This window comes from Thalia democratica, chromosome 5 (assembly GCF_965202585.1).
Source record: "Thalia democratica chromosome 5, ktThaDemo2.hap1.1, whole genome shotgun sequence".
NCBI lineage: Eukaryota > Metazoa > Chordata > Thaliacea > Salpida > Salpidae > Thalia > Thalia democratica.
Window position 1 is genome coordinate 60,505,935 of NC_139169.1, and position 13,288 is coordinate 60,519,222.

Below are 13,288 nucleotides of genomic sequence, written 5' to 3' on the forward strand. Positions count from 1 at the left end.
GTTTTTTTTCATCTAAAAAATTTAAATTAATTGTGAAAACTGTTTAGATAGTTATAAATATATGATGTACATAAAAATAACCAAGTAAATAGAAAAGTACTACCACAAAGACTCATCTTTAAAACTACTTGGAGTTTCTAAGTTCCCCAAAGTCCTTTAAGCAATTTACTTTTTAATTAGAGCACAAAGTTTCTATTACAAATTTTAATTTAATGTTTTTAAGTTATGTTAATGCTAGTGGTAACGTTTTTTTTATTATTAAGTAACTTTTAAGGGAACTGTTGTTAATTCGTACAATTTTATTTAACTTAAACAAATCAGGCCCTAAAAACAACGTTTATTATTAACATTTCAAAATATTTTGTATTTTAAACTCAGTTGAATACTTTTAAAAAAATCCGAAGACCCCTGAGAAGTTGAAAAAAGTGGTGTTAAATAAAAGTAGTACAGTAGCTAAACTACTAAAATACTATATTAAAAAACGAGTGAAATTGTTAAAAAAACTCAATGATGTTTTTAGTTCGCATAAAAAAATAATCAATTTTTTTATAATTTATGTAACATAGTAATGCTTATTAGATGATAAATTCATTACACTTCTGATTTTAAAAATAGTTGCAACTATTTTATTACAGTCTTTTTAACTTAGACGGCCCGCTTAGACTTTTTCAATAAGCCTGCCCTGCTAAATATCTAGTGAACTTGACCTACCAGCTAGAAAAGTTGTTTATTTCTTAACTTAGAATTGGCAAACACTTAAACTTCAAGCATGAAGTTTGAAAGAGCAAAGTAAAATACCAAATTTTAGGTTCACATAAAATGACTTCTGTGCGTTTTGCACCTTCAAAGTTTTTCGACACTGTATTTTTTTGTGGAGCTAACAAAAATAGAATACATAATAATCGCTACTAATCATACTTATTTGGAGTTGCAGGAGTTTTTTTGTTTTATTTCTATATTGCGTCTTTTTAGGACCCGAGTTACAAACTCCCTTTGTAAAATGTTAAGCGTGTTTGAACTTGTGCGTAAAAGCAATGTTTATATATTTGTTAGAAATAAATACTATCAAAAATAAAGCTTGAAACTTTTCTAGATTTTCGCTTTGAATCAGCTCCTTCTCATTGTTTTAATTAACTTTTTCTATCTGATGTAAGGCTTCTTTATAATAGGTTTACTTATGTTTTTGTAAAAATAGGGTCAAATTCCTAAGCTCAAACATAGAAAGTAAAATTAAAAATAAGTCTTTAAAATTTAGTCTTTTTTTTATTAAAAATTCAAATGCTTTATGATAAGCAATAGTGTTGTCATTAAATATTCAAAATAAAAAAATGCAGAAGAGATAATGTTAGAAGAAAACAATTTTAAGTTAAAAAAGCCTCAGACTCTAAAAACAAATTAAAATTGTCCTGAACTTTCTTTCCAAACAACTTGAAAAAAGCAAAACAGCCTTAGTGTTTAGAAATCCTGCTTAGCTGTAGATAACTAAAGCATGAAACTCAAGTGATATAAATGTGCACTTCTTACTTTAAAATGGTAAAAATAGATACTGTGGTTCACATAATAATTTAAAAATACAAATTTGTAAAAAATTATTTAGCTAGCTTTTAATACTTAAAAAGATAATAAAGTAATGTTATTTAGCACTTCAAAACGTTTTTATCAAATTTATCATTATGTCTAAGTCTAAAACTACTTCTACAATTTTAAACTAAAAGTTTATTTATGAAGAAGTTCTAATAAGTCATAAAAATATTTAATCTATCTAGTATTTAGAAAAAGACACTAGGTAAGGATTCACTACTAAAAACTTAATGTTTCTTGAAAAACTATCAGTATAAAACTAGAAGAAAAAATATTATAAAGTGTAGAAAATTTTCCGAACACCAAAACAAATTCAAGAAAAAATTACACACGACTCTAATATTATAAACATTATATTAACTCTGTCACTTTTTAATTGTAACCACACGACTGAGAACAAAATCGACACTTTAAACATTTTCTACCAATATTTGTCTAAAATTTTAAGGAAGATCAACTTATTTTCTTTAGAAATACATTTCACCGTCAATATACAAATCAACTCGACTCCAGAAAGGCTTCAGTCATCGTTAGCTTCTCTCGCACCAATGTGCTAAATTTCAGTTTCGACCTGAGATTTTGTATTAAAACTATATATTTTTTATACCAACTGCAATCTAATACATATAAATTGATTAACATATCACTGAAAGCAACAAAAAACTTACTAGCCATAAAAGTTTTGAAAATATAACAAATCATAAAATTATTTTAGTTACATCATATAACTCAACTTTTAAGCTAAAACATAAAAATATGAATGTTATCTACCAGGGGCGTAGCGTGGGGAGGGACACTGGCGCATGCGTGCCACCCAAAAAAAGAAAATTGTAAAAAAAAGAATGTAATATCTTTATCCTTTATAGTTTATTTTTTCTGCTTAATTTGCCTTTTTTCAACTATGTTTATCTAGTATTCAAAAAGTTAAACGAAGTTTTGAATACCTATTAGTGACACGTTAGGAAACTACATGTTATTACTCAATATATTGATTCGGTGCGTAATTGCAAATGCGCACCGATGTTGATGAAAAACTCCATAAGGAAATATTTTATAAGTTCATTAACTTCATAAGAGTTTAGACTCAAACAGTACGCAGTTAATATAGCGCACCGCTGTAGTATAACCTTATGGCAGATTATTTTTCTACAAAAAAGTTTACAAAAATACGTCACGCTTAAAGAAAAATTAAACAATTTTACAAATTTTTTTTTATGCTACATTGTTAAGACTACTGCTAGTTTTCCGAACTTTATTTTTGTAAACATACAAGATAAGCGTGTCGGCCTATGAGAAATAAACTTTGTTTGTGATTTTTATTTTAAACACATACAATCAAGTGATTAAATTTAAAAAGTATACTTTTAACTATTTTACAAAGTTGTAATAAACTGTAATAACAGTTATAAAGTTGGTCTATTTTAACTTCTGTGTAACTTTATTAAACTTATGTGCAATGAGGTGTTGTTATCACTGTTGTCTTGTATATTAAAGAGATTGATATTTTTTCGTCAATAAAACAGATACTTTCGTTTTACTTAATATATTAATTTTTAAAGATATAAAGTTTACTATAAGTTATAAAAACAATTTTTATTTAGTAAGTTTACATTTTTGCAAGTATAAGTAATTCAAATGAAATTTATACTTTTATTTAATTGTTTAATTTTGTCTTATATAAATATTTTTTAAAACAGTTAACGACCTTATTTTACTTAATAAATTTTTTTCAGTTATATTATTTATAAAAAGTTTCTTTATAGCTAGTTACTAAAGTTTTAATTTAGAGGTTTTTTGAGAAAAAAATTTGCGCACCCCCTGACCAAAGTACCACGCTACGCCACTGTTATCTACTAAATTAAAGTATAACGTATTTTATGTAATCCATAATTTTTCGAAACAAAAATGTAAAAAAAGTTTACAATTGATCAGAAGTATTTCTAAAATATTTTACAAAACTGGATAATTAATATTTGAGAGATAGATTAATAGAAAAAGGTTTCTTATTTAGTGGCTGTATTTCAGTAAACATTAAAATAGTTGTTACTTACCACAATTTGTTAGTCAAGGTATTTAACATAAGTGTTAATTACCTGTATTTTTTATGTAAAAATAGTATTACAAAGCTGCTGTTTTAAGTAAAAACATTGTTAAATTTACATTGTGTTTAAAAAAAAAACACTTTAAAGCTAATTTCAAACAATTTTTCATAATTCACTATTTTTACATATAAAATTTGAAATTTTTGAAATTTCTCAATAAAAGAATTGCAACATTTTCATGTAAAAACAATAGCTGAGAAAAAAGTTATTTTTACTATTAATATTTTATTATTTTTTTTTTTTTGCTATAACCACAGGTTCCCTTCGACACTACAAACTTTGTTTATTTTTCAATTAATAATTTAACAAACTTTTTTTTGTTAGTATCACAGGTTCCCTTCGACATCAGTTTCGGATCTTCTTCTTCCGAAGACCAATCGTCATCTGGGTCGATCTATTAAAAATATATTTAATTGAATTTTCTTTTTTTGAAACTAAATTATAAAATACCAGATATTTGTATATAAGTTAAAATCTTTAAATAAAAATAATGTAAATGAATTAGTAAAAATAACAATCACCTTATTTTTAACTTATTGAAATACATTATTTCATGACAAACTATTTTTTAATGACAAAGTAAATTTTTAATTTAGGGCAATATTAAGAAACGAAATACCTTATATAAAAAATGCAAGTCTTAAAACTTATACGTTTTTACAAACATTGAAAAAAAAAGCTTATTTATTGTCTAAAATTTTAGAAGAGAAATTTGTATTAAATTATTATGATTTCAAATATTTTAACTTAAATAGGAAAAGTTATTTAGTATAGTTTTCAATGAGTCTTAAAACTTTTTAAAAATACATTAATCAAAAAAGTCATCTTACTCTTACAAGGGTCAGCACTTTAAGAGTATGTTAGATCTTAAGCACCCAAATTTAAGCCAAAAAACGTTGTGTTCAAAATGCAAACTTGTATTGTACAACAACTGCTGATTTAAAGGTACAAAATAAGCTACTTTAATTCAAAAGTTCATATAACAAAAGACGCCATAGTTACAAAGTGTAACGATAGAAATTTAACAAGCAATAGACGCGTGTCCGACTAAAATCACTAAAACTAACTCAAAAAACAAGCTTGTTTACTGACTTTAAGGTAAATAAATTTGAGAGAAAAGAAAGAAAGTCACTTTCGACTGCGAAAAACACTGTTGAAGTGTTACATACTTATATAATAAAAAACTCTATCAGTATTTCATTAAGAAAATGTTCTTCTTTTTTTTTCTCATCTTTTACGAAGTAGGTAAATAGAGAGTAGTTGGCTATCAAGAGTAAATGGGCTCATGGATGAAATTTTCTATGAATTTTTGCATTAAAATTTTTTATAAAAAAATGACGTAATCTAAAATTAAATTTAAATTGCTCCTGTTCTAAAAGCTTAACAAATAATTTATTTTTTCATAAGTTTTAGTGAGGAGCAAAAGTTAGAAACATCTTCATTTAGTTGTTTAGAGAACTATTTAATAAACTACAACTAAAAAGATATAATTTATATTAAAAATTTATCTATAAATTGAAGCATGTATATAATTTAATTCAATAATTTAAAAGTTCGTAGCTTTAATAGAAGTATTCTATAGTGTGAATGTTTTTATTTGTTTTAGATTACTTTTTGACTGCCTTGTAACTTAAGTAAATTTTAAGAAACTACCCATACTTTAAAACAGCACTTCTGGAATACAAACTTTTTTGGAGCAATATTCAAAGTTCGTACTTAAAGAGGAACATAACTGTATATAGCAGCATAGTATATTCTTAAATAATTCTTAAATATGTTTTGACTTGTAGAGTATTTTAAGCATGTCTAATAGAATAAATTGTTAACTAAATACAATTATCGTTGAACTTAAATACACATTCATACCATAACTGAACGATGTACTTTTAGCAAGAAAAAAAACAATCTTGTTTATGGTCTAAAATACTTTGTCAGACACTTTTCTGGTATAGAAATAAAATCTAATTAATTTTCTTTTTATTCTTAAAATATTATTAGGTATGAGAAGTCAACAAAAAATATAAACTTCTGAAACCGACCTATCAAATTAAAATAAATACATATAAATTTTGTACTGTTGAGGTGTTATTTTATTTTTACAATTAAGATATTTTTTACAATATTCAAGAAACCCACGTTGAAAATGACTCCGGTTCCCCTCAGTATGCCCCTCTCGCCCTTGTACAGGTGCCCGTTGAGCTGCAGCACCGGCTCCTCCACGTCCATCAGTCCCACCATCTTCCCCCACTCCACCTCACCCAAGTGTTCCTCTTCTAGATCTTCGAAGTCGAGGAGGACCTCGTTGGTTTCAATGAGCTCCCACTCGTCGCCTTTAGGTTCCTTCTCGAACATCTCGCCTGGAAGTTTTTTCGAGGTTGAAATACTAATAAAGAAGATTTATTTCAAAGAATAATATGGAAAGTTGGTTAAAGTACTCTAGATGTTTTGAATATATCGCCTAAAGAAAGATGTTGAAATATTGATTGAAAGCTGTGAATTGGCCTGAGGTTATTTTATTAAAATAAATTTTATTTGTATGCATTAAGCCAAGCAGTTATAGTTACATAAGTTAAATTAAAGTATACCACGTGATAAAATTTTCAACTGTTGTACAGATGTTTTAAAACTTGTTGGTTTTTTATATTATATGTATAAAAAAACAATCATTTTAAGTTTAAAAAATGGGATAAAATCTAATTTTGAAGTTCATGTATCTATGTATATAACTTATTTTTTAAATAGTCTTTATGGTGGTAATCAGGGTTTCCCAAAATGGACGATCCAAGTAAGTTGGTAGGAATTGACAAGTAAGAGAGGATTTTGAAATTTTTATCAGTAACGAGGCGATAACTAGTAAGGAGGCAACGACTACTTTTACACTAGATATTCTGGTGTTTGTAATAAAGAATTTAAAAAGCTTCACGTAGAATTGGCTTGAAACTTTGACGAGATTGTCTGGGTTTTCAAAAAAGGGTATAAAAAAGTCTAAAGTATAATTGATTTTCAACTTACAATTGACATCTTGGGCTTATATCGAAGAATAAAAAAATTCTAAACGATATTTGAAGGAAAACTTGGAACTTACACTAGATATTCTTGGATTTGTAATAAAGAATAGCATTTTTTTTAACTTTTTGAAAAGGGAACGACTATTTAAAATAGTTTGGGAAACAATGATCTGAATAATATTTTAAAACTTTTCGCTTAAAGTCTATTCAGCTATGTAAAGTTTTAAATTTTATGAGAAATATTTAAATTAAAAAAAATTTTAAACTAAATTGAAAACTACATCCCTGCAAATAAATTCAAAGCACTTACACTTCAATTTTATTCAAATTTAGTTTTAAAAACTTATTCAAAACAAAACAACTACTAATTTTTATCAACTTACTTCCAACAGGAACTTCAACTTTTTCAATTTCACTGTCACTCTGCTCATCTTCGCTGTTGTAAGACATGATCTGTTTGATCAGCTCTTCTTCATCGTGCTTACCAACAGACATTTCGCCTTATCAAAAATCTTAACTAAAAAGTAAATTAATTATTTGCTTGTTAAAAAAAACAGTAAAATAGGTCAAGAAATGCTTTTAAGATCAACTATTTTTACTATAAATCGAAAAAAAAAAATTATATTATATTCAGTAGATAAGTTTTTAGTTTGTATAGTTGACTTTTAAAAATTAATTATACAAAGAAAACGAAGTCAAACTATGTACTTTGAAATAATAAAACAAACTTAAATCACTCAATACTTAATATCAAAATTTTGTAGTTTTCTTTAATTGTCAAACATAAATTAATATACACAACATTGCATTACCACTTTCATTGTTATTCTCATTAAATTTTGTTTTAAACTGCAAAAAATAATACATACTTAAAAACATTTTAGTTAAACAAAAACTATTTTTAAAGAGTAGAATGTTTTAATAATATTATCAGCATCGCTAAAAACGTATTACATTAGGTGACTTTTTAAACTAAATAAGAATATTTTATTAAATATAATTTTAATTTACAAAAGTTTGTTTTGGAAGTATATAAATTATCAATGTAATCACAAAATCAAAATATATTACTTGAAATTTAAAAAACTAGTGAATTAATAAAAAATTGAAATAAAATGTTTTTATATTAAGTCTCAACTACTTCCATCAACCCCCAGAACTAAACTGTCCGAACAAATTCAGGCTTCAGATTTTCACCGGCTCAATGGAAAACATGCTGCCGAACCTGAAGTGCTGCACGACGGGAAACTTGCCCAGCACCTTGTCCTTGTACATCTTCACCATTCCCTTGTTGATCTTGGTCCACGACTGCGCCCCGCTGATGTTCCACAGCTGGTTGCTGTGCTCGAAGAACGGGCCGGTCTTCGTGTCTTGTATGAACTTTATGGCTTGCAGGAACATGAAGTTGTTCTGGTGCTGCTTGACAACGTCCTCCTTGGGAAAATCGTCGGGTTTGATGCCAATGGGGTTCATCAGGAGCTGGGAGGATCCCCACAGGAACGGCATGAACTGGTAGTCGTCCAAACCCCACACCCCTCTGCTACCTGCTGCTTCCATTCTGTAAAAAATGTTTAAATAAAATATATACATAAGTTTAAGTATTATGTAGTTAGAATAGAAATATGGGCTTTTACTTGAGAGATCATTTTGAAAAATGCTGTTCTAAATAGAATTTACTTTAGGCTTTGCAAAATAACTGTACAAGAGCTCAATGTTTAATTATACATATATATTAAATGATACAATTTTGAGTTTTGCACGGACGTATCTAAAAATAACCAAACAGTCAAAAGTTTTTTCGAGGTTTTAAGGATGTCTATATTTGCAATAGTAGTAATCATACAGGTATTTTTGAACTTTTGTTTTCTGTTATTATGTTTATTATTCAACCAACAAAAAGTGCTACAATCCGGAATGTTCAAAATTATTTTCATTATTAGAAAGTTATACTAACTGGTATAATCTGTCTTATTAAAGTATTAAATTTAACCTGTAGTGCAGTTGGAGCTTCCTAGCCAGGTCAAGGTACCTTTCAAACACTCTGGTTGCAACAGCAACTTGATCTTCTTGCTTCAGAACTTCCAACTTGAAGTAGCAGCACAGGAAGGCGACGAAAGAAAACTCGTGACCGGTCCCGTAGTCGATTCGCACTTCGTTGCCGAATGAGTAATCCAAGTAGTCCTTCACTTCAACCACAGAGTTGTGCAATTCCTTAGGCAGGGTTTCGGCCACTAAGTCAGAAGACTTTTCTACAAGTTGAGCGTGCCACTTTGCAAAAGCTTTATTTCCAAACCTGCAAAAATGTTTTAATTAACAGATACAACTAAAAAGCATGTGTTATTGTGAGAAAGTAATTAAAATAAATCTTAATTATTCATGAAATGATCTAAGCAAAGATTAAGGGCATAGGGGAATTAAACACTTTTTTCACAATTTGATCTTGTTTTATATAGTTTTTACTAAGCTATAAGATGCTTTTTACAGGTTTTAAAAGTTCAAAATATTTTTTGAGATATAGCCGGTCAAATTCGGAGGCAACAATAGGATCCTTATGGGAGGCAAAAACTAGAACGGCAAAAATAGACCACTTCACTAAAAATCTATCTTCTCCTAAGTTTTTTGAGAAAACTACCTCAAACTGTTGGAACCTCTGTTGGAAAGAAATTTTTAAAATTATAAAATCAAAATTTAATATAAAAATTTTGTATATTAATTATATTATTTTTTTTTTTTAATTTTGTTCCGACAAATTCATCGATACTTTTTGGAGTATGTTCCTTTATTCTTTTCATTCCTAGTTATTTCGGGATGACCTCAAGACAATTTGGCAGAAGAATAAAGGAACATATTCTAAAAAGTATCGATAAATTTTGTATGAGTAATAAGAAAACTAAATCTATTAGAGTAATAAATGCTTCAAAAAGATCTGATATTGCTGAAAACTTAGTAAATAACCTTGATTGTGCTAGTTTTTATAATTTAAAAAGATTTAAAGTTATTAAAAATTGTTTTCGCATTTCTAATTTAATTAAACTTAAGGCTATTTGTATTTTGTTAAGAAAACCTAAGTTGTGTAAACATAAAGATTTTGATTATACTGTTTCGCTGTTTTCTTAAATTGTTTTAAAAGTAGTTGCTCTGTTTTATTCATTTTTTTAGTTGCATTGTAATTAGAAGTTATTATGTGTTGTTAATTACTCTTTGCTTTACTATTAATTACGTTGATTGCATTTTCATTATATTAGCTAGATATGAGATTTTATTTTCATTGATTAGTATACAACTGACAAAAGAAGCATGAAATATATATTATTATGAAAAATTGAGTCTTATTTATTTTGTTTAAAATTTTGTATTAAATTTCCCATTTATTTTAAAATAGACTAAATATTTATTTATATTTGTAAATAAAACTTTGTTTTTGATTTTCTTTCAATTGTTTAAAAACATTGTTATTAATGTTACATGGAAAATTTCATAAAAACTTGAAGTGAGTAGCTTTAAAAACATGGATACGGATTTTTAGTAGTTTTTTTTTTTAAATAAACAATGAACAATTTTATTTTCATAGGATTAAATGAAGAAATCTTTACAAAACTGACTGTATATGAGAAATTAAGTACAAAAGTTTTTATATTCTGTGAAAAGAACTTTTTAATAGATACTTTAAGCTTAATTAAAATAAATGTTAAACTTTGTAAAAAAGTTATTCACCAACAACTTTAAATTAGTTTAGAGTGGAACAATTTTTTTTTATATTAGAAGCTTCAGTTTAAAATTAATGTAAACTAAAAAAAATTATACTTAAGAAAAAAGTTAATACCTCTGAGGCTGATCTATACATGGAATTTCATCAACCATTTTTGACAGATATTCAAGCATGTCGAGGAGCTTTTGCACAGTTCCGCTCACAACACACTCAGCTGTAGACATTTTTCCCTTCAGTGACAGGTTGACAGAAATTATGAAACCCATCAGTTCAGAATAAGCTTCCGACTTCAACCATTTTGGCATGTCCTCCTCCTCTAAAATCTTTCTTTGTGGTTCAACAAATTCAAATAATGCCATACTTGTATTATTTAAAGAGAGATCTACAGCGTTATACAAGATTGCTTAACTGATTATAATTAAGTAAAAATAACACACAATTATTTATGTAGAAAATAAGCTGTACATTAAATTAACTATGTAGGCCATTAAAGTGTTAAGAAATTAACCTCAACTATTAAGTTAAGTTTGTAATCTATTGAATCTATTTTACAATAGGTGTACTAGTTAAACTAAAGCTTAGTTATAAATGCTGTAAAAAAAACTGTAGATAAAAGTTCATTAACCTACTACAACATGGAAACTATACAATTTCAAATACCTCTTGGCCATAACTAAATGATTTTGTATTAATTCTACATGATAACTAGTAACACATAACATAAAATAATAGTACACATTTTTTCTAAAAATAAAAGCACATACCTATAAGTATTATCACAATAAAAAATTAAGTTCTTTTTCTATAAACACCATTAACACTAAATTTTTTATAACATCAAATTTTAAAAAATATAAACAAAGTGGTTAAAACATTAAAACTTTTCATAAAAAAAAAATTATAATAATACTTTCAATTATTATATTAAAATTTAATTGTATTATAGTAATTTATATTTCAAATACAGTATCTTAAATTTTAATATCAAGAAAGTAAAATGTAAATATTATCCGGGAGGCCAGTTCATTTGTCTCCCACCCATAACATGGATGTGCAAATGATAAACCGACTGAGCCCCGTTCACTCCGTTGTTGATAACAACCCTGTACCCTTCTTCCAGCTCGAGCTTTGAAGCCACCTTCCTTGCAGTGTTCAGCAAACAACCAAGCAGCTCCGAGTCTGAATCCTCCGCTTTGCTCAGCTGAGGAATGGGCTTCTTAGGAATGACCAGGAAATGGATGGGAGCCTGTGGGCTGACATCATGAAAGCACATGCATTTTTCGTCCTCGTGGATTATCTTTGCTGGTATTTCCTTTGATATTATTTTGCTAAATACTGTTGGTTGGCTAGATGATAGGGTCTGATTTGCTTTGCTGACTTCATCAGACAGGTTTCTTCTGGTCAGTTGCTGACAGCTTTTGTATCTGAACACTCTTGACAAAACATTTAATTTATTCATTACAACACCTAAATCCTAAAAATGGTATTTAGTATTAAACAAAAACATTAAAACAAAAAAGAAGGTATAACAATCATTAACACATGTACAATCTTTAACAAAGTTTAAAAATTTAATACAGACACTTATCTTAATACATAATAGCATTCTAAATATATCCATATAGTTTAGCTTGGATAATACATTGTAATATATTGAAGATGGTATTTAGTGTTCTATACTTTATAGGCAAAGTATACATCATTTTATAAAAAAATTACCATTTGAAACAGAAACTATTTATAAAATTAAGAAACTACAACTTGAAGAAAATCACAACAGCTGGGATGTGCAGATTAAAAAAATTAAACTAAGCTGCTAAGTCATAGCTTGAAGAATTCTGAATTTAAAAATTATTAAAGCATTGAAGTATGCATTACTATTATAAAAACTGATTACAAAAGCTTAACTATTATGATTTCCAAAGCTGACAGAGTTAAATCAATTAATATAAAATAAAACTAACTTTAGCAAACCCATTTTAGATCTAATTATTTCTAATCATTTTGTATTGTTGTAATTTTTTGTTGATTATACCATCCTAAGTTATTATTTATTTTTATTGTCATTTTATTTCTAAGTATTATTTTATTTTGACAAGTGCTTGTTCTTAGTTTTCATTTTACAACAATTAATTTCCCTTATATTTACTTAACTACATAATTACTTTCTCATTACTTGACCTTACTATAAATATTTTTGTGCTTTGTATTATTCTATTATTACTTAAAAAGCTCTGAAGATCCTTTTAGAAGAAGCAGTATCAGCTAAAGTAACAATCGTTAAAAAAAATTTTAATGTAACAAAAACCTAAGATAAGAGTAATTCATTAAAAACTAGTTTTGAATACATGACTTTAAGGCCATGGGGGTAAGCCATGTTTTTTACAAGTTGATCTTATTTTAAAGAGTTTTTTCTAAGCTTAAAGATGCTTTTTATCGTTTTGAAAAATTCAAATTATTTTTTGAGATATGACTAGTCAAAGTTGGGCCGCATAATAGGTTCCCTATGGAAAGGGAAAACTAAAACAGCAAAAAAAGACTATTTTATCTAAAATATATCTCCTCCTACATTTTTCAAGCAATCTTCTTCAAACTTTCACAGTCTAATCTTTATACAATAACAAAAAACGTTACTTTGGAATTTAAAAAAAAACAGTAAAACTTTTGATTTTTGTGTTAAATTTTTTACATTATTTAAATTCTAAAGTAAGGTTTTTTTTTAATATAAGGAACATTTCCTGAAAATTTGAAGAAGATTGCTTGAAAATGAAGGAGGAGATATATTTTTAATGATTTTTAAATTTCTGAGAAAATTTACCCCAAAAAATTTGCGGTCTATACGTTTGTATCGGAAACTTTTTACAAAAAATAAAATATTGCAAAAGTTA

The 13,288-nt window shown here is 27.1% G+C and overlaps 3 protein-coding genes across 3 annotated transcripts; all 3 read right to left on the reverse strand.

The window, feature by feature from the left end:
- Positions 1 to 1,336: 1,336 nt before the first annotated feature.
- On the reverse strand, positions 1,337 to 7,210 carry LOC145836985 (uncharacterized). The gene is made up of 4 exons (XM_082944753.1): positions 7,075 to 7,210; positions 5,820 to 6,040; positions 3,995 to 4,077; positions 1,337 to 2,152 (listed from the first exon to the last, which is right to left on the reverse strand). The coding sequence occupies exons 1-4, from the start codon at positions 7,184 to 7,186 to the stop codon at positions 2,080 to 2,082; spliced, it is 489 nt and encodes a 162-aa protein (XP_082800879.1). The 5' UTR covers positions 7,187 to 7,210; the 3' UTR covers positions 1,337 to 2,079.
- A 298-nt stretch (positions 7,211 to 7,508) lies between these two features.
- LOC145837147 (serine/threonine-protein phosphatase 2A activator-like) lies at positions 7,509 to 10,778 on the reverse strand. Its single transcript, XM_082944916.1, has 3 exons — positions 10,515 to 10,778; positions 8,682 to 8,984; positions 7,509 to 8,249 (listed from the first exon to the last, which is right to left on the reverse strand). Exons 1-3 carry the CDS (start codon positions 10,757 to 10,759, stop codon positions 7,877 to 7,879), a joined length of 921 nt encoding a protein of 306 aa, XP_082801042.1. The 5' UTR covers positions 10,760 to 10,778; the 3' UTR covers positions 7,509 to 7,876.
- Positions 10,779 to 10,787: 9 nt separating this feature from the next.
- Positions 10,788 to 11,870, reverse strand: LOC145837148 (adenosine 5'-monophosphoramidase HINT1-like). The gene has a single exon (XM_082944917.1). The coding sequence runs from the start codon at positions 11,857 to 11,859 to the stop codon at positions 11,407 to 11,409; it is 453 nt and encodes a 150-aa protein (XP_082801043.1). The 5' UTR covers positions 11,860 to 11,870; the 3' UTR covers positions 10,788 to 11,406.
- Positions 11,871 to 13,288: the final 1,418 nt, after the last annotated feature.